At 41.2% G+C, this 23,215-nt stretch overlaps 1 protein-coding gene and 1 long non-coding RNA gene across 3 annotated transcripts; one reads left to right on the top strand and one right to left on the bottom strand.

Annotated features, from left to right (window-relative positions):
- Positions 1–85: 85 nt before the first annotated feature.
- Positions 86–21,845, top strand: PDGFRL (platelet derived growth factor receptor like). 2 transcript variants are annotated; one of them, XM_064511094.1, is made up of 6 exons: positions 377–478; positions 7,098–7,392; positions 14,813–14,964; positions 16,425–16,718; positions 17,042–17,181; positions 21,146–21,845. In XM_064511094.1, exons 1-6 carry the CDS (start codon positions 424–426, stop codon positions 21,332–21,334), a joined length of 1,125 nt encoding a protein of 374 aa, XP_064367164.1. In that variant the 5' UTR covers positions 377–423; the 3' UTR covers positions 21,335–21,845. The 2 variants fall into 2 exon arrangements, with proteins under 2 accessions (XP_064367163.1, XP_064367164.1); XM_064511093.1 differs by lacking the exon at positions 7,098–7,392 and having other exon boundaries at positions 86–478.
- On the bottom strand, positions 7,386–18,953 carry LOC135328255 (uncharacterized). The gene is made up of 3 exons (XR_010389056.1): positions 18,668–18,953; positions 9,955–10,025; positions 7,386–7,770 (listed from the first exon to the last, which is right to left on the bottom strand). It is a non-coding gene; the product is annotated as an uncharacterized LOC135328255 (long non-coding RNA).
- Positions 21,846–23,215: the final 1,370 nt, after the last annotated feature.

Below are 23,215 nucleotides of genomic sequence, written 5' to 3'. Positions count from 1 at the left end.
ATACAACAGCTCTAACCTTACCCGCCGCCACAGTATTAGTAAATACTAGGATAATATAGGGAGTTAGTATCATCGGTGTGTCAGACATGCAATGTTTTGGCATGACACAAAGCACCATACAGCCCCCCCGGATCTGGGGGGCAGGAGAGGACGGGCCCAGGCTGGAGCTGCGGCGAGGGAAACTCCGACCGGACATAACGGAAAAAACGAGCCGTCCCCGGGGAAGCGCCGCGGCAGGCGCCGCCCGCGGCGTTTCGCAGCTCCCCCTCAGCGCAGAGCCGCGGCTGGGCCCAACGGCCCGGCCCTCCCGCCGGCCCCGCCGCGCCCGCGGCCGCTCCCCGGGCTCCTCCCCGCGCCGCCCCGCCGCTCCCTCCCGCCCGCCCGCCCGCCCGCCCGCCGCAGCCCGGCCGCCGCCGCTCCGCCATGCAGCTGTGGGTGCTCCTCAGCCTGCTGCTGCTGCACGAGACGCTGCCGCACGGTGAGCCACCGCCGCCTCGGCTTCGCGCCCGCAGCGGCCCGGGCCGCGGGGCCGGCCGCCTCCCCCCCGCCCCCGCTCGGGGCGCGCAGCGCCGCCGCCTCCCCCCGCGCAGCCGGCGGGTCCGTGGCGGCGGCGGGAGCCATTTCGGGGCGGGGGCCGCCGCCGCCGCCCCGCTCGATTTGGCGGTGCCTGACTAGAAAGGTGGTTTTATGCCGCGGGGGAGATGCGGCGGCGGGAAGCATTTGCAGAACCACCCGCTGCCCTCCTTCCCTACCCCCCCCCCCCCCCCCCCCGTTTTCCTTTCCTACTTGCCCTAAGTGGGGAGTTAAATCCCTTTTGCGTGTCCGAAGGAGGAGCAGTGCCGAGCACGGCGTTTGGCTGGGGGATCAGGATGTCACTTGGGAGTGAAAAAATGAAGAAACTTGGCACTTTGAGCTGTCTTTGGCAGTTGTTTGCAGGAGCTCCTCTTCCCTCGCCCCGTAGTTTAACAACAGAAAACCCCATGGAGGCAGATGAGCGCTTCCGAGGTGAGATGGCTGTTAGTCCCCCCGCTGCGCTGGTGCGTGGCGCGGCAGGCCGCGGCCCTGGCAGGTGTCTGCGGCGGCGGCTTGCGGTGAGGGGATCCCTGCTTGCCCGTAGGGGGGGATCCTTGGTCTTGGTCACGAAAGAAGGTAGGGGTCTCGTTGATGCAGTTTTTGTGCACAGTTGTGCTTTTTGTAGAAAGGAGTGAACTCAGCGAATTTCAGGTTGTGATGCATTCTTGAGGGAGGGGGGAAGTTGGTTTTTGGCTGGAAGTTCATAGTCAATCCTCAACTGATCCTAGCCTTTAACTAAGAACAGAGGGACTGTTTCCCTCTTGCATAATGTAAACAAACCTATTAAAACTCCTTCAGGAAAAGCCAACAAACTCATCATTTTTCCCACCTGTAGCGGTAGTTAGTGGCTTACGCTTATTCTGAAGCTGTCAGCCGTTGTATAATCAATGGGCTGCTGAGGAAGACGATAGCTGAAGCAAAGACTGATGCATCGTCCCCTTTTGCCACCATTTCCGATGTGTTGTCAAGGAAAGGCTAGGGGAATGGGGTTCATTCAGCCTTGGGAAGAGAAGTCACCCCCAACTTGTGACAGCGAGGGTTTGTAGAGAAATTGGAGGCAGACTGCGAGGTGCACAGTGAAAGGAAATGAGGCAGCGATTACAGCTTGCCCAGGACATAAGGAAGAAAAACTCTTGTGAGGACATAAAGAAAAAGTCTTCACCCTGAAGAGCTGTTAAGTCTTTACCGCGGAGCTGTTAAGCACTGGAACCAGTTGTCCAGGGATGCTGTAGGGTCTCCGTCCTCTGAGATGATCAGAGCTCTCCTGAACAAGGCCCTCGGCGACCTCACCTAGCCGTGAAGCTACCCCAGCTTCAAGCACGAGCTTGAACTAGGGCTGGAAGGGACCTCCAGAAGTCCTTTCCAGCCTGTTTTTTCTTACGACTGTGTGCAAAGGAAATGTATTCTGGACAAGGAGTTACTGTGTGGTACAGAAGAGGATTTCTGCGTAAAGATCTGTTCTGTGGCTATGTGGTGCCACATCAAAATAAATATTTTTTACTCAGGAAGTAGGCAATAGAAATGTAGAAGGAGAAATGAGTTGCAACTTGTAGTAGTCTGAGTGCAATAGGTTTCCCAGGCCAGCTTCTTAGTTCATCTACTTTATACAGGAGTTACTTATTAGTTTATCTAGTTTTGTACTGAGGTTTGACTTGATGCTTCTCACAGTGTCATCCAGAGGATTATCTATGTGGGAGAGTGATCAGGTGTATTTAATGATAATTATTCATTTAAAGCTATAGGTATAAGCCCCAATGTAGACATGCTGTTTTCAAAACAGCATTTCTGACTTGCTTTATGTTAGCTAATAAGCAGTAAAATGTGTCATTCCAGATTGCCTATATGAGGGTTGATTTGGATGATTAATTTTTGATTCAAAGTATCACAAACCCAACCTGTTTTGTTACATTAGTTGTGGTCGCAAAAGTTACTCTCCAGGTGGAGATGGCATATTCTGTATGATAACCTAACACTTGGCTGATTATTTTTTTCAATGAAGAACTTGCCAGTATTAATGTGAGTTGGAAGGTCTTTGATACTAACAAGATGGGGCCTGTATTGGGGAATGAGCACATCTGGAGGACAGGGAACATGATACTTTGTGATTCTGGGAGACCTTGTTCACTCTCTGCTCTGAAGGTCTCATAGTGGACATTTGAAGACAATCAAGGGCCTTCTGTAGTTATGAACCCTGTAGGTGTAAAGTCAGTGGAACGTGCATTTGGATATGGGTGGTGTCACATGACAAAACTGGGTGCTTTTTAGCATGATGTCTGATACTCTTGCGGGATCTGTGTGTGTATATGTGTGTGTGTAACATCTTCAAGAGCAAAGGGGAGAGAAACATTGAAGAACAGGATGAGACTAATGCCATGAACCAGGAGCGAAAGTGCTGTGTGGTGTGTTTGTGTGACATACATATATTTTTTCTCCTATTTAAACATAATGAGTTAGGGATCCTGAATGTACCTTTGCAAAGGAAGTGACTGCAGTGCATCATAGGACTGACACTGGGAGCTGAGCAGAGGTGTAGTAAGGAGGAGCTTTCTCAATATTTTTTACTAAATCTTTTAAAAATTTTTAAATAAATGCCATTACTTGATTATGATGGCTGTGCACATAAATCCAGTTAGATGGCAGAGTACCCAAATAGTGGTGTGTTCTTACGTACCAGTTAATTTAATTATCAGGCATACAGATAACTCCTTCTGTGATAAGAGCAGACTGAATTATGGGGTGCAAAAGTGGTGGCATCAGTAGGTATCTGGGCAGACCTTTAGGGAGTGTTGGGGAGGAGCGTGGTTGTGGTTTGCTTGGAAGCTGACAGCTCAGGGAGCTGCTGGAGAGAGGCAAAACTTGGTTTGCTGTGCAGGAAATTTAAAACTCCTGATTTCCTGAAATGCCCCTGCTATCATTTGCAGGGGAAGATGGCGTTAGAAAGACAGAGTCTCGCTGTGTAGCTGGGACTGTGGCAAAGGAGGGAAGTGTTTAGACTCGTTAGGAACTGGAAAAACTTGTGAAACAGAGGGAGCTTGTGCAGAAAGAAAAAACTTCATCTGGAGAAAAATTAAAACCAGGCTTCTGGCACATAAAGACTCCCGTATGAAAGCTTTTCAGTTTTAACAATTTCTTAAAGGCAGACTGTCAGGCATGGAAGAGCACATGGTTTGGGATGATGCGTTCTCTTGGGGTGAAGCTGTAAGAATGGTGTCAGGTTGGCAGAATATAGTGGAAATGGCAAAGAGTGGTCTAAGCAAATAGCGCTATTTAAGTAGGGTGCAAAAAAAGTGGGTGAATGGATCAAGGATTATGTGTGTCTGCAGACCAATCTGAAAAGTACAGTGGTGAACTGGAACGGGTGGCTTGAAATGAGAATGTTGATCCAAGAGGCTTATCAGGCTGGTCAGTGAGACCTTCTAATGCCCAGGTACAAACTGTGTAGGAAAGATGAAATAGTTCACCCCAAGGGAGAAATGGCAGTATATGTTAAAGAAAGCTTTAGTGTCGAGTCAGGTGTGTTGTGAACTTCTTCAGTAAATGTCATGTGATCCACCTGAACTGAAATAGCTGAGCTAAAGACAAAAAATAACCTAATTACTGACCACCCAACATGACAGAGAATATGACTGATATGTTAAGGAAAATCATAGAAGCAGCAAAGATAGGAAAGAACAACAAAAGGAGGAATTCATTTATCCTCATGTAGGTTGGATCATGTATATCGGGGTGGGATGCTGAGTCTATCGTTTAGGTGCCACAAATGGCTACTCCGTAGAGCAGCTACTCGGAGACCCCCCGAGAAAAGCAGCAGCCCCTTGACTGGATCCTGAGCAGTGCTTAGGACTGGATTCAGATGTTACTTTAAGAGAACTGGACTGTGGCTTCAGTATTCTTGCAGGAATTGTGAAAGCCAAGGAAACCGCTGATGTGTTTAATTTCATAAGGGGGAATTACATAAGATGAAGAGGCTCATTAACCCACATATGAATTAAATAAGAAAACAGAATAAGGCAGACAAAGAGTTTGAGAAACAACTGGGAAAAGGGATGAAAACAGCCATAAATCCTTTTCTTCTGATGTGCTGAGGCAGGGTGGGGAGAGATGGCCATAGACTTTGTAGGGATGGTAGGATCAAAGGGTAAGAAAGAGCACCTACAGAACTTAAGAACATACGTTGAAAAACCTAATTACTTGTATGTATCCGTGTTCACTGTGGAGGTGCTTGGGGGGTTTCAATGGCACACGTTGACGTAGTAAGCGTATCAGAAACTTTGATGAATGTGCTGTATACCGGTCTAGGTATGAATAGCATGGTAGTGTATCAGTGGCAGATAGTGTAGAATTGCTGCTGTTAATAGTGAATCCAGAACAACTTCTGATTCATAACTTGGTATAGAATAGGGCTATTTTTCTTCCATGTTGATTGATTTGTAGAATAAAATACCAGAGAACGTGGATGTGAAAAAACTATCGTTAATCGGAATTAGCTGTCAGACACAGTTCAGAGAGCTTTGGGGACAGCAGTTTTAGGGTCATCTCAAAAAAGTTCTGTGCTTCCTCTTGGTACCTGATGTGTGAATACCTTGATTTTTTTTCCCTTTTTTTAAAGGCCACTGTCAATTTACAGGAATGTTAAACAATTGGAATGCTTTATGAAACGAAATGAATTAACCGTATTCACACAGGATTTGCATCCGCAGTTCAGCACATAGGATAGATTTATCTTACTCTTTGCTATGTGACGACAAGAAGGGTTTGCCTGGCATATGTAGGCAATATATAGGAGCAGTAGCATTCTGTTTTTTGGTTATTGTTTTGGTATGCTTAGTAGGGGTTAAACACAGAGCGGCAAAACTCAAGGAAAGGCTCACCAAAAAATTCTTGGGAAAGGTTGCAGCAGAATTCTGAAGCTCAGAAGCACTTTGGCCCCTTCAACCTGACAAGTCATTATTGCAAGGTTCATCCTATGTGGGCCTCAATTTATGAAATTATTTAGGTATTTTTAGGATACAATACAGATTAGTCTCCCTTCTCTTCCTGCCCCCCCTTCCCCCTCCCCTGCCCCTGGCTTACATGCAAGCTGTGAGAACAGATAACAATCTTAGATGCACCTTTATTTAAAGTTAGGCATAAAGACCTGAAGCCGCTGTCTGGCTGTGGAATAAGTATAAGTAAACGTCTTAACTGTATCATGCATTTTAAAATTGGGTTGCACTGGGACATCTGGGATCATTTGGTGAGCTCATGTGTTTCCAGAACAGCTAATAAAGTGCATGGGCTTGTAATCAGAAATGACCATAACACAGAGGCTCAAAGGCTGATAAAGGGGAAGATGAGGTTGCATCTGCTTAGGAAGAGTTCAGTAAGGCAAATGCTTGTGTACAGGAATAACTTTATTCTTCAAAATAGTCCTCACTCTCCACATCCTTCCCATTCTCCCCTTTCTTCCCCCTGCCCCAAAACTGAGGCCCAAGGCAGGTGATTCTTTTACTGCATACTTTGGTTGACTCTTTTGTTGCTTTACTCCACAGAAGCATTTTGCAGAAGCACTTTTTAGAAGGGCTATATATGCGACAAAAGAAATAATGTATCTTTATTCACTGATAGCCTTACTGCAGCACGGTGCTGATTTCAAGGGTTCAAGGTTTCATCAGTTTGAAAAGATTATATTCACTGACCATGAATCTTCAGCCAGAGATGGCTGTAACTGCCATTAGAATGATACTTTTAAAAATAAGCGATAATTTGTGTGAGCCAGTTTGGAACACCTCACTCTTCCTGCCCATTTCCTTCGTGCTGCTTTTAAAGGCTGCTGGACAGCCCTGTGGCCACTAGCAGGTAATGAAGTCTCTTGCCATTTGCCTCTAGATAACATCCTGTTTTCATCTGGACTTTCAAGGTAAATGGCTGTTACTGAAGAGGGATGAATTAAATGCCAGCTTGAAGTGACTTAAGTACTAATTAGATTTGCACCAAAAAGTTCTGTGCTTCCTGATTTTCTTCATGTCTCTCTTGTGGTAACGTGGCATGATAAAAGGTTATGCAGAATTGATGGGCATGACGTACACAAATTCTCCATCTTCTTAAGTAGTGATGCGTAGGGAACAGAAAAGACATGAGTTGGAATCACAGAAGTAACTGGAGATAGAAATGCTGCCTTTCTTTCCCCTTCCCATTTGTGAAGTTCTTATGTCTTACATATTTGTCTATTTATATAAACTGTGCCATGTATGAATATAGATTTTCCACATGTTATTGAAAGCTCCCCCCACTCCTGCACTCTGCCAGGAAAATAGGTTGTGCCAGAGACGTCACAAACTCATGGAAACTGAAACTCTTACTAATTTTTGTGAATATTTATAGGAAGAACAGATCAAGATGAAATTCTAGAAGGGAACATAATTTTTTTTAATAGCAAAACTTTGATTGTTCTGTGTGATAATAAGGAAAAACTTGTATGTAAGGAAACGATATATGAACTTTTTCTGATCAGTAACATTGCCTTCTATTCCTTATTTTACTAGTTATTGGACAGTCTCCAAAGAGTAAGCGTCCTAAAGAACCAGGGGAAAACAGAATTAAGCCTGTCAGCAAAAAAATAAAACCCCAAAGCCCCAAAATGAAGGAGAGAGAACCTGCTGACCCCTCTTCAAAATCCCAGTCCATAATGACACAGGTGATGGATAAAGGTCGTTTCCAGAAACTAGCTGCCACTTTAAGTCTGTCTGCAGGACAAAGCATAGAACTGCGATGTAAGGGCAGTAATGTTAGTTGGAGCTATCCTTCATACTTAGACACCTTTAAAGACTCCAGACTCAGGTAAGCTATTTTTCATTTTTTTGAAGTGGAAAAAAATCCAGAATTTTTTTTTACCTACAAATTTCAATACCACTGTGTTTTACTTTTTTTTTAATGATCAAGATGTTCCACCTAGTAGTAACTAATGTCAATGATGAAGGATGCTTATCTTTCATGAACAAAGTGATTCAGGTTGTAATCACTCTGTAATGTAACTATATATAGTGTAAAAGAAGTTATGTGTGAGCTGGGAAAGAAATACTTGGTGTCTTGCTTACAAGAAGAGTAAATTGTAAGTAAGATTAAAATCAGTTTGTTACTCGCTGCAGTCTGTAGGTTATTCCACAGCATGACATCTTTCTTTGTAGAGCAGAGCCTGAGTTCTGTTGCTTTTCATTGCTGCAGGAGATGGAAACAGGAAGTATTTTACACCTTTAGGTAATGTCATAATGTCTCTGATATGAATTAAAAACTTTAACACATGCATTTTAAGCTGAGTGTTTGACTCTATGCATATTAAATGCTACTTTCTGAGTATGGTAAATGTATCATTTTTTAAGTAATAATTTTAAAATAATAAATATTTAAAAGTTGCCTAATTTTGCTTTCCTGCAATAAAAAAACATAGCTTCTTCATGAAGCTCCCTTCTAATGCATTCTCTCCCCACAACTTTCTTCCCACAGAGTGCACACTGTGAAATTGTATTTCTGCTTCAGGACAAAAAAAAAAAAAAGTGGCAAGGTAGAAGTCCAGTTCTTGGTGGTATTTCAACCCTGCTGAGGAACTAACTTAAGTTCCTGTGGAACTTTCCAATGTGAACTTCAGAAAGATGCTTAAAAGGTGATCTGGAAATCTCATAACTGAGAGGACAGTTGCCCCATATTAATCAATAGAAATGCTCAGTACAAGAATTTGTGAGAAACTCAGCTCTTCTTTGAGGCTTAAGCATTTTACTCTGAGTTGTGTGGGGGTGTGATCTTCAATCTGCTTTGGGTCCAATGGCCTTAAATCTCTTTCTTTCAAAAAAACTGCATAGGATCCACTCTCTTCTTTTGGGAGAAGTAATGTTTGCCCCTCTGGCAGCCTGATGTTTAGGGCATCTTGCTAAAACGCTTGTGCAGACACAACTTTTGATTTTAAAGACAGGCCTGTGCTTTTGAAGCAAATCTTCCAGACGTCTGCAATTACTGCCTTTTGATTTGCACTTTGGAACAGTCATTTAGTGTATGGACTGAACTCCCTGCAAATGACTCTAAAATAGAAGAAGTGGTCTGGGGTCAGTAGTGTGCTCCAGCCACCAACAGCTAGTCTGAAGCAAAACTCTCAAAATGTGTGTAGTGTGAATGCCACGTATTCACTACCAACTGTATTGCTCTACAGAGACCTACTCTTTTGGGGCTGTGCTAGTTGGACATCAGTAGGCTGTGCTAGTAGACATCACCTGAGACACCCAGGTTAATTTCCTGCAGAGGTCCAAACCCATGTCTCTCAACTAGCAAGAGAATACATCAGCCCTCATGCAAAGGGGCAGGTGAGGGTATTCTTCACCTTTCCTATCACAATTACCTTTATCTGCAAAGGGATTGCAAAGTTCATGGTGCAGAAGGAAGGACTATGAGAGGAGTGTGACAGAATTTAATGCTGAGGACAGTCACCTGTGGTTTAGGAAGGCTTTTTCTTTCATCTAGTGACATCTTAATGGAAACTGCATAAATAGTTGTTAGAGCAGGAAGAGGCACTGAGGACTCTCTCCTTCTCTGTCCCAGCAGGTGAGTTGCTCTAACTATCTTTTCCACAAACCATAAATTTGTTGGCCTTCCCAGTTCTTGAACACAGTATGCATAGCTAAATGTAGATTGAGTATACTGTTTTTGGTTTCTATATGAAAGAGGAAAGAGATTTAAGGTGTTTTCCACAGGCACATTTTTGCCTTTAGAGCTTGATTTCACTGGCTGTTTTATGGAGATTTATGCGTCTATGAAAGAGACATATTCAGGAGAGTGAGGAAGTACCGAGCACTGCAAGCAATATCCTACGAAAGAGCCATAGGGAGCTTTTCTTGGATTATTAGGTGAGAGAGGCATAGAGTTTGAGCAAAGGTGTTGTCCTTTTGTTCCTAAATTAAGCAAAAGTTTGTATACTGTTTTTAAATGTAACCAAGATTATCTGCATCTCTGTGATTCATTTCACTTCCTTACAGGCATCATGCTACATTAAAATCTCTGCCAGTTAGTTAATTTTTCAAGTATATTATTCTCCTTCCTACTTGTATTTTTGAAGAATAGGGTTGAAGATTAATAGTTATGTGTGCTGTGATCTCCTTTGTGAGTGAATTATCCTTTGGAAATGCATGAGCTGAGTCTTCTCTAAGTGTACGTTTGCTTATTCCCTGACAGCTAAAAAGTTCCAGAACTACACTGGCTGAATAAATCTCTTTATAGCTAATGCAGGACTTCTGTCATAGTATGTTAGAGCAACAAGTCTACTTCTATTGAGGGCTTATAGCAGCAATCTCTCTCAGAAGATCCTGTGGCTGGTTTAAACAATTACTCTCGTTTCTTTTGCAATAAATAAAATGTTACCTGTATTTCGTCCAGGAGGTGGCGTATATCAGCTGCATTGGGACCTCGCCTTCCCAGCACACCAAAGTTGACTGCAAATTTTATCAAAAGGAAGTATGTGTAGTGTGGGTTTTTTTGTTTTTGAGGGTTTTTTAAAGTAGATCTTACACTTTCTGCATTTGCAAATATGTTGCTGGCATGATTTGATTATATATATGGTTCTGTAGACCTCCACGTAATGTTATCTGAATATTAGCAACTCACACTAAGGAAGGCAAGGCACGTATCCTCAATTTTTAGAGAAGAGTCTGAATGTTTGCTCATTATTTGTTTGACTGTCTATTCCTGTCTTGCAAAATTAAGTACTTTTCTATTCTAGTGATGCAAACGGGATAAAATATAAGCACTTAAGATAATTTGGGGTAAAAGATGTGCATTTCCTAATTTTTATGGCATTTTGTAGCTTGGGGTTCTGCTGCCTTATCTGTTGCCTTGGATTTCCAAGCCAGGCTTGCTGGAGTTGGGGCATTGGGGCAAACTAGAAGTGGCAGCAGCAGGGGGAAGTGGTTGTGATCTGAGGAGGTACTCAAAAGTGAAGAGGCAGCAGGGGAGGGGGAGGAAGCAGATTTCCAGGGCACAGGATAGGCGAGGAGGAGAGGCAGTGCACCAAGGCTCGTACACTTGTGCTGGGGACTGATGACTGACATTCTTTCTTTTATTAATTTGTGTGTTCCTACAGTAGTCGATGCAGGGGCATTTAATTGTTGCTCTTCCTTAAATAATAGGAAGGATGTACCATTTCAGCTGGTCTGCTGTGGATAGTAACAGATTTTTAGGAAAATCATCATAAAACACTTTGCTTCTTGTTTTGTTTTTACGCCTCCTGAGAACTAGCTACTGCAGGAGGAGGCTTTAAGGCCACCAACATCTACTCAAATTGCAGTTATGGGAGGGAGAGGAAACCTTATGGGTGGAGGTGCTGGGTGAAAGGAGGAATTTTTTCTGTCTCTTCTGTTTAGCCAGAGGAGGACTCCTCTCTTTCCAGTGTCCAAACTGGAGGAAATACCAGTGTGCACTAAAATGATACACATAGCTTTGGAGACTGTAGCATGCAATGCAACTCTGGGCAGAAAGCTGGAATCATGCAAACTTGGCTATAGCAAGTTAAGGGCACGCACTAGCTTGCTTCAGGACTAACTCACTATCTCTGATGCTGTCTTGCATTGTGCAGCAGAAGTATGCCCTCAAGATACCTTTTTGTTTCTAAATTTTTTGCGCTGGTTGAACAGAATAGCCCGATATCTTGGTGTTCTTAACTGTCATGGGTAGCGAGTGCACTTCCAGAGTGGAAGGGCAGAAATGCTGTTTCCCAACTCTGTACATCAACAAATTAATGACTGTAGGCTCACCCAGAAACTGGATCTACAGTGTAGAAGGATCAAAAGCTGAGAGCGGTGAAAGAAAAATAAGGGCAGGTACTTTTTTCCTTTCTATGCTTTATAGCAGTACATGTTCTAGATAAAGACAGTCTAACTTCACAAAGTCTCTGCTCTGCCTGACTTGGAACATGGGTCTCTTATGTCCCAGAAAAGTCTGTATTTGTCACAGAACTTTGCTGCATGTAAGTTGATTTGTCAGCTGGACCTGCTCCAGTGGAAAAGGCTGAGGGAAAGAGGTGGACATATATCACACGCACAGTGTGTGCATGTGATTGGTGTGTGGACAAAAGCAAGTTCAGATCCCCACAGAACTGAGTATACTGTGGGTGTTGTACAGGGCAAAATTAGATTGCTTTGAATGGCCACAGGCTCCTGTTGGCTTAGTGGGATGTTTGTGCTCACATTTATACCTGAACTTTGTTTTGTTCCCATATGTTCTGAAGTTTGAACACTAGGAGGGGCTTTTTTGTGTTAAACAGTAAAATGTTACATTCCTCTTCCAGCGAGCTTTCAATTTAAGCTAAGCTCTCTTGCGTCAGTATGAGTACAGGTGATTGAGGGCTTTGCTAGATACTTTTAAGTGACATTATGCATACTGTCTTTTTGTCTTGTTGCATCTTTTTCTACCTTCTAAACTTGGCATAGTTTTTCTGGCAAAGATCTTTTGAACTTAAAAAATACAGGGTTCTTATTAACTAAATCTTAATAAGAGGAATGTATTGGGTATGATTTTTAAGTAGCTTATTAGTTTCTTTAAACAATCTTGAAATGTTTTTGTATACAAAATATTTGCTTAGTGATATGTAGAACATAGCAAAGTTTTAGCTTTAGAGTCGCATTTCTCAGCATCTAAAAAACTAATGAAATAGAAGTTGTACCATTTATGATTTACTTTATGTAGTCTATTTTGACTGCTTAACATGGTCATGTCGCAAGTCTCAACATTTCCAGTCTTTCAGTTGCCAGGTTTTGTTAGTGCATGTTTGTGGATGACTACCTCACTGGGCAGTTTCCATTGATTACTAGATAGATTGCTCTCAGTTAAGTAGAACACACTATACCATAATTAACTAACTTTGACCTTATTTTTGTCTGTTGAGATTTGAAGCTATACTTCAGTGTCTGCATTAACTGTTGGAGGCAGACAATGTTTTAGCATAATGATTTCTCTGTAGTTTTGACATTTAGTACTGGATATTTGCAGTGCATCATATGCCAATGTAGTCATGTAGCCCATGAAATGTGAACTCTGAAGCTAAATAATAGTGATAAGACAGCTGAGGACACATTTTGGATTTCTTTCCTCTCCCTGTTTGGTGTGATGCACAACAGGCTCTCTCTTGTGTGATTAGGAATTTGCTGAAGTGTATTCAAAAATTGAAACAAATTTATTATGTAAGCTAGTGCATATATTAAAAATTGAAAACGTTATTATTCCATAATTACATGATTACAAGAGCTGGAATCAGACAAGGTCATATAGGACAAGCTGATTAGCAGACAGGAAACATGATTTGCTTATTTCCTTAGGCAGGTCTATTAACTGCTCAGTGGTGGAAGAGTGTATTTACAGTGCCTGAAGGCTTTAATGGCAGAGACCATTCTCAGTTAGCCCTGTCTGGGCTGTGCGCTTGGCGTGTTTGTAATTCCTAAGCTACTGGCCTTGGCTGAAGGCTGATCATTGGGTTACATGAGCCTTTGCTTGTGCTTGCAGGTGGTAGTGCAAATTACTAGCAGAACACTCTGGAAAAGCCAGAAATTTCAGGATATGCATATAACTGAAAGCAGTGGCCTCTCTGTTTTAAAAAAAAATGCATGTGAGCAGTTAGGGGGAGACTGCCTGCAATGGAGACATAAGCAAAACAGAAGACTATTCAGAGCATACAGTACAGCCGGGCATGCCTAAAGTAATGCTGCTAAAGAGTAACAAGGTGTTTTAGAGGATCAGAATTTCTTCAAAGTGTTTTAATCCTAGAAATAAATGATGCAGTCCCCCTTGCATCAGCAGGTTACAGAGTAACTGCTGCATTAATAAACAGGAGCGTATAATAAATAGAATAAGCAGCATGGTAGCTGTTTAGAATTCATGCAAGCCGCATATTTGTCAAGACCCAGTTTCAAACACTGAAGAAGAATTTGCTATCAAGTGCTTCACACTGGAAGAATCTTTTCTGACTTGGCTACAATGGAAATGGCCTTAAAACTTGATTGCAGGGATGCTGGCAGATGCTCTTGCAAAGGAAAGCAGGAAAGCTTCATGTTCTGGATGTGCTACTACGTAAAGGCAGATGATTGAAAGTAACATTTTTAAGGGTCAGAGCAGCAGTGGAATATATCAATACTGCCACCCTGCTATCCTGACAGGATTTGCTGAGAACTGGTACTGTTGCACTGACGCTTTTGCAGTCCATCAGAAGGCAACATAGGAGACACTGCTAACCGTAACACCATCTGTGTACAATAGAGCCAGGAAAAGCAAATCCAAAAATAAGAACGAGATGAGATTGTGGCTGTTGGATTTTATGGATCGGACCTTTGACCCTTAGAAGCATTGTCAGCATAAACGTAAAAGTTGGTTTACAAGTTTAAATCCACTGAGACATACATAGGAAATTTGGGGTAAGAGAAAATAAATCAGAAGTCCCTGAAATAACCACACACACTGAGTTTTACAGAGTTACCTCACCGTGACACAGCCATTACACCTGAAACAGTTCTCAATATCATGTTCCAAAATACCCTTGGAATGAAAGGAAAACTACTGTTACTGGTTTCCAGTGAGATAGCTTAGGGCAAGAGAGGAGCCCGTGCCAGAATTGCTTACTTGCAGAACAAAGCCTGGCCTAAGCTGAAATAGAGGCTCTGAATGATGGTGTTTGCAAGTGAAAAGTTGGGCCAGTGTGTTAAAGGCAGGAAAGCTGTCATGCTGAAAACAGGCCATAAATCATTAAATAAGCACTTTTTAAAGTGCTGCTAATTGTCCTAAAGTATCTTTGCTACACACTGTTATACTATTGAAACAGTGCTACAGTTGAAATAAACAGAATCAAAAGGAGATTGAGATGCATACAGGTTGACTTGGAGCGTGAAAATACAGGTTGTATAAGGACAAAATGTAGACAAATATATTGTCCGTGGCAGTCGCAGCCTAGTCTCAAAGCAGGGGCTGGAAGGAACCCAAGAACGAAGGGTACCAAACAAAGGCATATAAGCGCTTGTGCAGGTCACTGAAGTCAATAAAACTACTCATGTTTGCAAGGCTTTGCTTGGATCAAAAGGAGAAGTTAAAACATACCTGTGAAGGAGAAGGATGTGTTAATTGCAAAATAGGAGTTAAAAAAAAATATCTTGAGTTATGTAGAAGTGATCTGAGAAAAATGTATAAGGAAACACACCTATGCTTGTCTATGCCTTTTGTTTTGTTTTCTTTCTCTCCCCAGTATAAAGCAGCTTGACAGGTATGGGCAGCTGATCCTTGCAAACTCCACTGCAGCAGACACAGGTGAATATAGCTGCTGGCTTCAGCTGTGCAATGGTAACAAATGCAGGAAGGATGAGACTAAAATGGGTTCAACATACATCTTTTTCACAGGTAATTAACTCATTTGGGGATTATTACTGGAAATATATTTGCTAGTAAAACAGGAATAAATCTACATCAGATCTTTCACTGTCAATATGTTTTTTTCACAGTTTTCATCTTTTTTTAGTAGATGGTAAGGGGGATAATGCTGGCGAAATGAGCAGATAATTACTTGCTCAGTGTGATTTATGAGTCTTTTTTCCCTGTGGATTATGCTAAATGCTTACCCAAAATAATGCATAATGCAATGGAAAGCAAATGCCTTTGAAAGTAGTGACACATGTTCTGAGAATCATCTACAAAATGAATCCACAGAATGTTTAATTTTTGAAAATGTGTCTTGATAAAATAAATCTGTGTAGAAGATTCATTCTGCCATGGTATTCCAGTGCCCACATGGGCTTCCATGTTTTTGTATCTTCCTCCTCTCCCCAGTTACCTGCACTAAAGTCAAAATCTTGACCTCATACATTGATCTCCGCAGGACAAAATTTCTCCTAAGAGTCTAAGTATCATGTTGAGAGGCAAAACTCACTAAGTACTTGTATAGTCCTACAGAGTTGAGGTTAACTGTAGTCCTAACGCTACCTGGATAGGTTAGAGTATATAACTACGCACAGGTTACTGCTACTTGGTAAAACAGAGCTGAATTCAAACAGTTAATTTTTTCTTCTAATGGAAAACATTAAAAATGGCAAAACCACCTTTGCTGCCTGATTAGAGCTAAAGCATTCTTGGCTAGTAAATATTTCAGTACAAAATGCTAAGATAGGACTGTTTGCAGTAAGTTTTGGAGCTAAATTAGAGCCATGAGATGGTACAGAAGCCATTTATCAGAAGCACTTAATGTGCCAAGGATACATTCCTTCAGAAAGATTGGAATAAACATTTCAATTGAGTTATTATGTAAATGTTCATGCTAGAAGGAGGAATTTAAGCATTGTATTTATAAGCAACATGCCAAATATGAAAATACTCTTTAACAGTCAATCTAAAAGCATTATATATAAAGTGCAGTAAATCAATCATATTTACCTAAAATTATATGTATAAAAAGGCTGTAGTTCCAAAGAATTTCTCTCTAGCAGTGCTTATTTTACGTATGTGTGTGTGTCTGCATCTGCATGTTACTGTTTAAAAGTAGGTGAATGAACAGAAGTAGATTCAGATGAGTATTTGGATACATAAAAGTGAATGCCTGAGATTTTCTTAGTATTAAGAGATTAGACTACAATGAAGACTACCTTGATTTTTTTATTTAGTGTTTTTAATACAACCTATGTAAATATGCACTTTTCAAGTTAGAAAAGCATTTGTTTTTGTTCTGTTTGTATTTAAAGTAAAAAAGCTATGTGCTCATTTTAAATGTTGCTTACAGAAAACCCTGTCATAAATAATAAATAATTTCTCTTCTTTCTGTTAAACCAAGACATTAATATTATTCTAACTATATTAACTCTTTTACACAGATAAAGGGGAACTTTTTGTTCCTACTCCCAGTTATTTTGAGATTGTTTACCTGAACCCAGATAAACCTGCAGTCATCCCGTGCCGTGTTACTACTCCTTCAGCAAAAGTAACTCTACACAGGGAATTTCCAGCAGAAGAAATTGAAACAGATGGAACTAATATTATTTATGATGTGAAGAAGGGTTTTGTCTACCATCACCCAACTTCTGATCATAAAGGTATTGTCTACTGCAAAGCAGAGTCACAGGGAGCACCTCAGATTTCCATCAAGTATCATCTACTGTATGTGGAAGGTAAGATGGAGTTTTCCGTGCATTTATACTGGTTCCTGTTTCTTCTGCTGAGGTTATTTTAGAAAAACAAATTCTGAAAAGAAAATTTTTGAAATAATGTAATCAGAGTTTAAAAATCTTGATCAAAATTACATGTGATAAAAATTTTAAGGTATAAATTTCAGCAAGTTCCTAGTTTGGGGTGGGGGGAGGAGTTCCAGGCATATGTCATTTACCTGTTGCATTAAACACATTGAGGCAAAAATTGCCTTTTGATTACGTTGTATCAGTATATTTAATTTTGGAAACTAATTTCCTGCTTCCCACCACTGTCTTTCAATCAGTTCCCAAGGGCCCACCCTCAACTACAATTACGGCATCATCCAATAGAGCAGAAGTCAGTGACAGCATTAATGTAATCTGCACAGTTCTTGGGGAGCCAGATGTAGATGTGAACTTCAGTTGGCAGTACCCAGGGCAAGAGGTAAGAGATGTCTGCCCTGACTGAAGTGCTTTGCTCTTCATAAATGCAATACTTTGAATGCCACCATTTAATGTCTAGATTTGGAACATAGATCCTTTCAAATTGCTATGTCTGCCTCCTGCTAGCTCAGGCATGCTTGGCAGGAAGAGGCAACACATCTCTTTTGAACTTCAACCTATCTATCGCTGAGGGCAGACAGGTATCACAGAAATGAAACTTACAACTGGAGACCTCTACCCATCTTAGCAAAAACCAAGCTCTGCAGAGCTCACCCTTCCCTCAGGTTTCCATTGCAGAGATGCTTGGCCTCTGGCAGCAGTTCCAAAAGGAAAGTCTCAGACAGGACCTGAGGGATTTCATTGTGTTCCTCTTGTTGGTCCTTCTGAGGGTTTGTTGTCAAAGAATGATGCAGAACTCAGGAATAAGGTGGTAAGATATGCACAGGTGTCCCTGAGCCAGTGCAGAATTAAGCAGTTTAACAGCGGAGGTAATTGTTGAGAGTGAATGAGCAGAGTTCAGTGCCTACCCCTCTTGACAAAATTGAAATCTAAAGCCCTGCAAGTTTGCTGTGGCCAGTAAGGTAGCGACTGTAGCACTCTCTCTCTCATGGGAAGGCATGTGACCTTTGAGGAAAGAAAAGGGTGAGAACAAGTGAGCACAAATGGGATTTGAACTGTAGGGCACTAGGCATGTGGAACCAGCTTTCTAGTTCTTGCTGAGATGTTAGTTTATTCCTTTATATAGATCCCCCCGAACACCCACCTCCACTTTTTTTGCTGCTTAGTGTCAAAGGCTTTCATGGTGAGACTACTGAAGTTTGAGGGTTAGTGAGCAATTATTACCAACTTCCCCTCCCTGCCTGGTCTTGCGGTTTAAATGAGGGCAGCCCCAACTGCATTTGGTGATGGGCCTGGTACCAACAGCGTTAGATGATCTGGAGAGTAACCATGAGATAGAGCTCAGAAAGGGTCTGGCAGAAGAAGGCTTCCTGTTTTTGGAGTCCATTTGAAGATAGGAAGAAGAGAGGCAGAAGTCTAAATAACATGAGAAACTTGCAGCTGTCTCTGTAGTAAAAAAATAAAATGGTAAGGGAAGTCAAAAATGCCTTTAGGTTTGAGGAGCTGCTAAAGAGTAGTTTCTTTGACTTAAATGCCCAATGTCTTCCTCTGGCTTTAGCCCATAGCATTAGTTTGTGTGGTGCATAAACAAATGCCAAATTCTTTACCCTTCAAGGAAGGGCTTAAACTCTGACAGTCTTCATAATGAGCCACGCTGTTGGGTGAGGAGCTGGGCTCTAAGAAGACAGACACCCTCCCCCCCCCCATCACATTAGTTTTGTTGTTGGTTTTTTTTTATTTTTAAAAAAACATTCCCCTTGATACCTTGCAGTGTAGTAGCTGGCTATACAAACCCCAGTTTAAAGTTTTCTGTAACTCACAGTAACTGCTGAGTACAAACAACTGAGGGAATTGATTTCTAGACTCACCCTGTCCTTCTGTAACAGTTGTTTATTTTGTTAGTGTCCACACCTCACCACTTTTGCATGTTTCACTCTTGAGTAGCTTCCCCAAGTGTGGTTGCTGGCTGTTCTTGGCCCAGTTGCTTCCAGTGGTCTGGTACACTAACTACACTTATGCCTCTCCAGCGCTGACTGAATATAAGCTGCTAAATGCATGCACATTATCTCCCTTGTTTGCTATGGATACCATGTCTACTGCAGGGCAGGGCACATGCGCTATCAGCAGAGGACTACACCCTTGCAGCAAACGCAGCTATGGGCGTTGAGGCAGACTCTGGCCTGCATCTGCCTTTCAGCCTACGAAGAGCTGATGTACTCCTTCACCAGAGGGAACAATCTCACAGCTCCAGCTGTGCCTGGGAATAGGGGTGGGGGAAGAGGCTTGTTTGGGTTTCTGCACCAACTAAATGCCAGAGTAGCAGTGCCTGCTTGTTGCAGTTAACATTTTGTATAACAGTATTCACTTATTGCAAAACAAAATACTTTGAGAGAATTCCTCAGTTTTTTTCCCCCTGTAGAGCCTCTGTTGAGAAACAAGTCCCTACCATAACTGGTCAGGAGGGGTGGAGGGAGGAGAGAGAGGTGAATCAGTGATGTCAATCACACTTACCTCCTTCTGTGCAAGGGGAAAAAAAAAAACCACCCTAAACTTTTCATAGTTGTGGGATACTTCTCTTCTATCGTACTGCTTTCAGGGCAGGGAGAGCAAGGCTAGGGTTTTTTTCTTCCCTCCACCCAGGACCTGGACTGATACCTACCACTTAACAACTGAGCAGAAGCAGCATTTTATCTCTGCTTGCTCCTAGATACACTGTATTGGAAAAGCCTCCATTTCATCTCATCTTCCTCTCCCCTTGTTTTTTAACTTAGATTCCCCTGCCCCAATGCCCTGATAATTGCATTTGCTCATTCACCTGCTGAGAACACTACTCATTAATATGCTTCCCTGAAACTATCTTCAAAATAGAAGGCAATTAGTTTGAAGAAAAACTGTACTACTAGAAACACAACTAGGCAAATGATATCTGCCTTACATGGTATTTACCTTTCCTTTTATTAGTTTCAGGGCAGTTCCACTTGATACATTTAAAAAACCGACTGACTTAGGCTTGAATTTAAGCATGGGGTGGTACTTTATTGCAGTTGATTATCAGCTGGGAACAGGAGGTAGTGCTCTTAGTGATCTGATTCCTTCTAAATGGATGAAAATTTTTAGAAGGAATTACTGCTTAGAAAAAAAAGTTTTGCTCAGTAAGCATCTGCCACCTACTAGATGTAGCCTGACTGCACTGTGACTCATCTGGAAGCATGAACAGGACTAGCAGCTTTTCCTGTACTGGTCCCTTTTGCAAGTGCAAGATTGTAGCCTTGGCTCTAGATAAATGTTTGTTTAACTTATCCTTTTGCAACTAGTACCTTACGCCTTGCAGCATTCATATTGATAAATAGCTAATACATGTATTTATGAAGCAAGATGAGGTGGTTTCCAAGCAGAAGCCTCTCTATCTTACCAGTTTTATCCAGGTCGTTAGTGTACCAAAAGCCAGCATGATTAAAGGTACTGAATGGCAAGATGGATTTTGGAAGGAAAGCCTGCTTTAGTCTACCTTAGGACCCGTTTCATCTGGTTCTTTGCAAGCCAGGGAGTATTACAAGAAAAAAATCCTGTTATCATTAACATTAGAAAGGAAAGAAAAGGGGGAAGGGGGAAAAAAAAAAAACCCAACCCCTCAAAGTAGCTCTCTTAGCATTTTTGTTTGTATTTTTGGCTTTGATAGTTTACATACATTTTGGAAAGCACAGTAGGAGTAGTAATTTAATAGTAAGGACTAATTTAGAAGCACATATGAATTGTTACTATTTGTTTGTAAGTAATCTAATACAGTATTTCTGAAATGAGAGAAGGAGGAATTAGTTTAAGAAATATGATTTAAAGCTACTGTCCATGCTAAAAGAGAACAAGGTAAAGACTGCTCAGCTAACTTACCTCACTGCAACCTTCCTTTTCCAGACATGTTTAGTGTCTGAAAACCAGCTCACACACCTCTCCTGATACACCTCCCCAAAATACCTTTCCTGTTTGATCAAAAACACAAAAGCAAAATAACAGCTGGACTACACTGAGATCATTCGCATACTCAGGCAGAGTTTGGGCAGTCCTTAACCTACTGAGTCACCACATTAGTCTAGAGATTCATAGTACCTGCATTTAGAGTGGAAGAGCCATTATGTTATCCTTATTTGGCATAAGTTATAGGTATGTCAACACACAATGCAGAAATATTGCTGTAACTGCCAGACACCTTCAGCTTCCTCACTTACTTAAGCCTTTCAGATGTAGACTCCTACTCTCTGAGCTCTCACTTCAGGGTTTGATATGATAGTGTTGCTAAATACTGTTTGCAGAATCACGTATTTCCTTATGTGGGTGTCTTTTTTAAACAGTCTGAGAGGCCTGTGATTATCCAAAACTTCTGGAGACTGATCAACAGAGGAACCGGCCATACCACGAGAATCTCAAAAAGTGTTATTGTTATTGAAGATTTTGAAGCAAGAGATGCTGGGAACTACATTTGTATAGCTCAGAACCTACAAGGAGAAACAACAGTAGCTACTAAGGTTGAACTAAACTGATAGGAAAGACTTCTGCACATAGAATGAACTGTTAGTATGTTATTTGACACTTTAACCATTTAGTTCTTTGGTAATGTTTAAATGAAGTTTTCTCCCACTGTTCCTTTTCATACATCTTACCTTTTTACTAGCTGGACACGCCAAAGTAGAGTTCCTTATAATTGGCAGTAGTCAACTGTGAGATACAACTCCTGTAAGTATATGCACATTCAGGCTTAAAGTTTAATGGCTTATTATATTTAGGAATAGGTGCTCTTGGGCTTTCCTTTGCACATTGTGAAAGACTGAGGAAGACGACTAAGTTAACCTGCTGGGGGATTTGTGCCTTTGTGTGTGCGTGTGAAAACTGATAAGATATTTAATATCTTCAAAAATCCAGCAGTGCAGGTCTCTCTCTTTTGGTGCTGTGCAATTTTAAACTTTAAAGTACTGTATGTGTTAAAAGTTACCTTATTAGCCAATAGCAATGTTTATTTTGCAAGAATAATTAAATTTTTGAACATTCTAAAAATGTGTGTGTGCATGTGTATATATATACTTTTATATATATAAAAGACATATACACAAAGAAAATTCTCAGTCTCAGAGATCAGTAATAAGTATACATTAAGGTGCTAGAAGGTGTATGTCCAGGGACTTGTAAGGGTAGGGTATGTTGGATTTTCCTTATGCACCAACAGTGCATTCTTACACTTTTCTAACACATAGTTTACTCCTCAATAGCACATATATCATAATTCCTGTTTGCTAAAGATAAAAATTTGTATTTATTTACATGGTACCATTTACAGAAAAAAAATAACATGACTGGAATACTGAATGCTTATAGAACAGAAGTTTCCTTGGGTTAGTAACAAGTTCAGTTTGATTGTATTAATTTACTTAGGAGAAAAGGAAACATTTTCATTTTCACAAAAGTAGATCTGGATTAAAAAAAAATACAGCTGCTTCCCTCACCATGGATTTAGTTACCAGTACAAGGAAAAAGACCTCCTAGAGAACAGGTAAGAACTTGGTGATCCCAGCACTGTCTGATATTTCAGCAACGGTTTTCTTTCCTACGCCTCAAGCACAGGATCCACCATTCTAATATAAAACTGCTCAGTAATGCAAGTCTAACTGACAAAAATGTAAATAAAGTGGGTTGCATTACAAAGGGATATAAACTCCAGCTTATTCTGAGTACATGAAGAACCAAACCAGAGACCAGTCCCTTGCTTACACCCTTGTCTCAGCCCATCTTTGACTGGAACTTCAAAAGCTCTCTTTCAGAGCTGGTTGGAACAATCCCTTCGCTCAAGATAAATCAAACTTTTGAGCAGATGCATACAGGACTGATTTGTGGGGTGACAGCTAGTAAACCATTGCTAATATAAAATGTGGCAGCTCATCATAATATCATTAACCTAATTATCAGTGTAGCCAATGATAGGATTAAACAAGCTTGCTGAAAGTTATTGGTTTAGGTTCCTGCACTCTAAAGTAATGTAATGGATATGATCAGTGTCAGTAATAAAGACTGAAATGGCTATGCATATCTCATTAAGTAGGCTCCACAGAGAAAACACCCCAGATGCCAGAAATATTTTTGGTTTCTAGAAATAAGGTATCTTTAAAAAAAAAAAAAAAAAAAAAAGTACTTATGTATAGCAATAGGACCAACTTAGAACACAAAAGAAGAAAAGAGGCAGGCCCTTGAATCCCTTGATAAACTTTAATAGTAATAAAAGAGAAGGTTAACAAGCATGCTGCATTGTTATCCAAATGACTGAACAGGTGAAACAATTTCATACAACAGCTACTAAGGACTTCCTACCATTTTTCTCTGGGCAAGACTTTAATCTGACAGAAGTAACTCTTACAATCCCTGGGCTTCTGGAT

The sequence above is a fragment of the Dromaius novaehollandiae genome, chromosome 4, assembly GCF_036370855.1.
Source record: "Dromaius novaehollandiae isolate bDroNov1 chromosome 4, bDroNov1.hap1, whole genome shotgun sequence".
Classification (NCBI taxonomy): Eukaryota; Metazoa; Chordata; class Aves; order Casuariiformes; family Dromaiidae; genus Dromaius; species Dromaius novaehollandiae.
The sequence above is the reverse complement of the archived record's forward strand: the minus strand, read 5'-3'. Positions and strand labels throughout refer to the sequence as shown.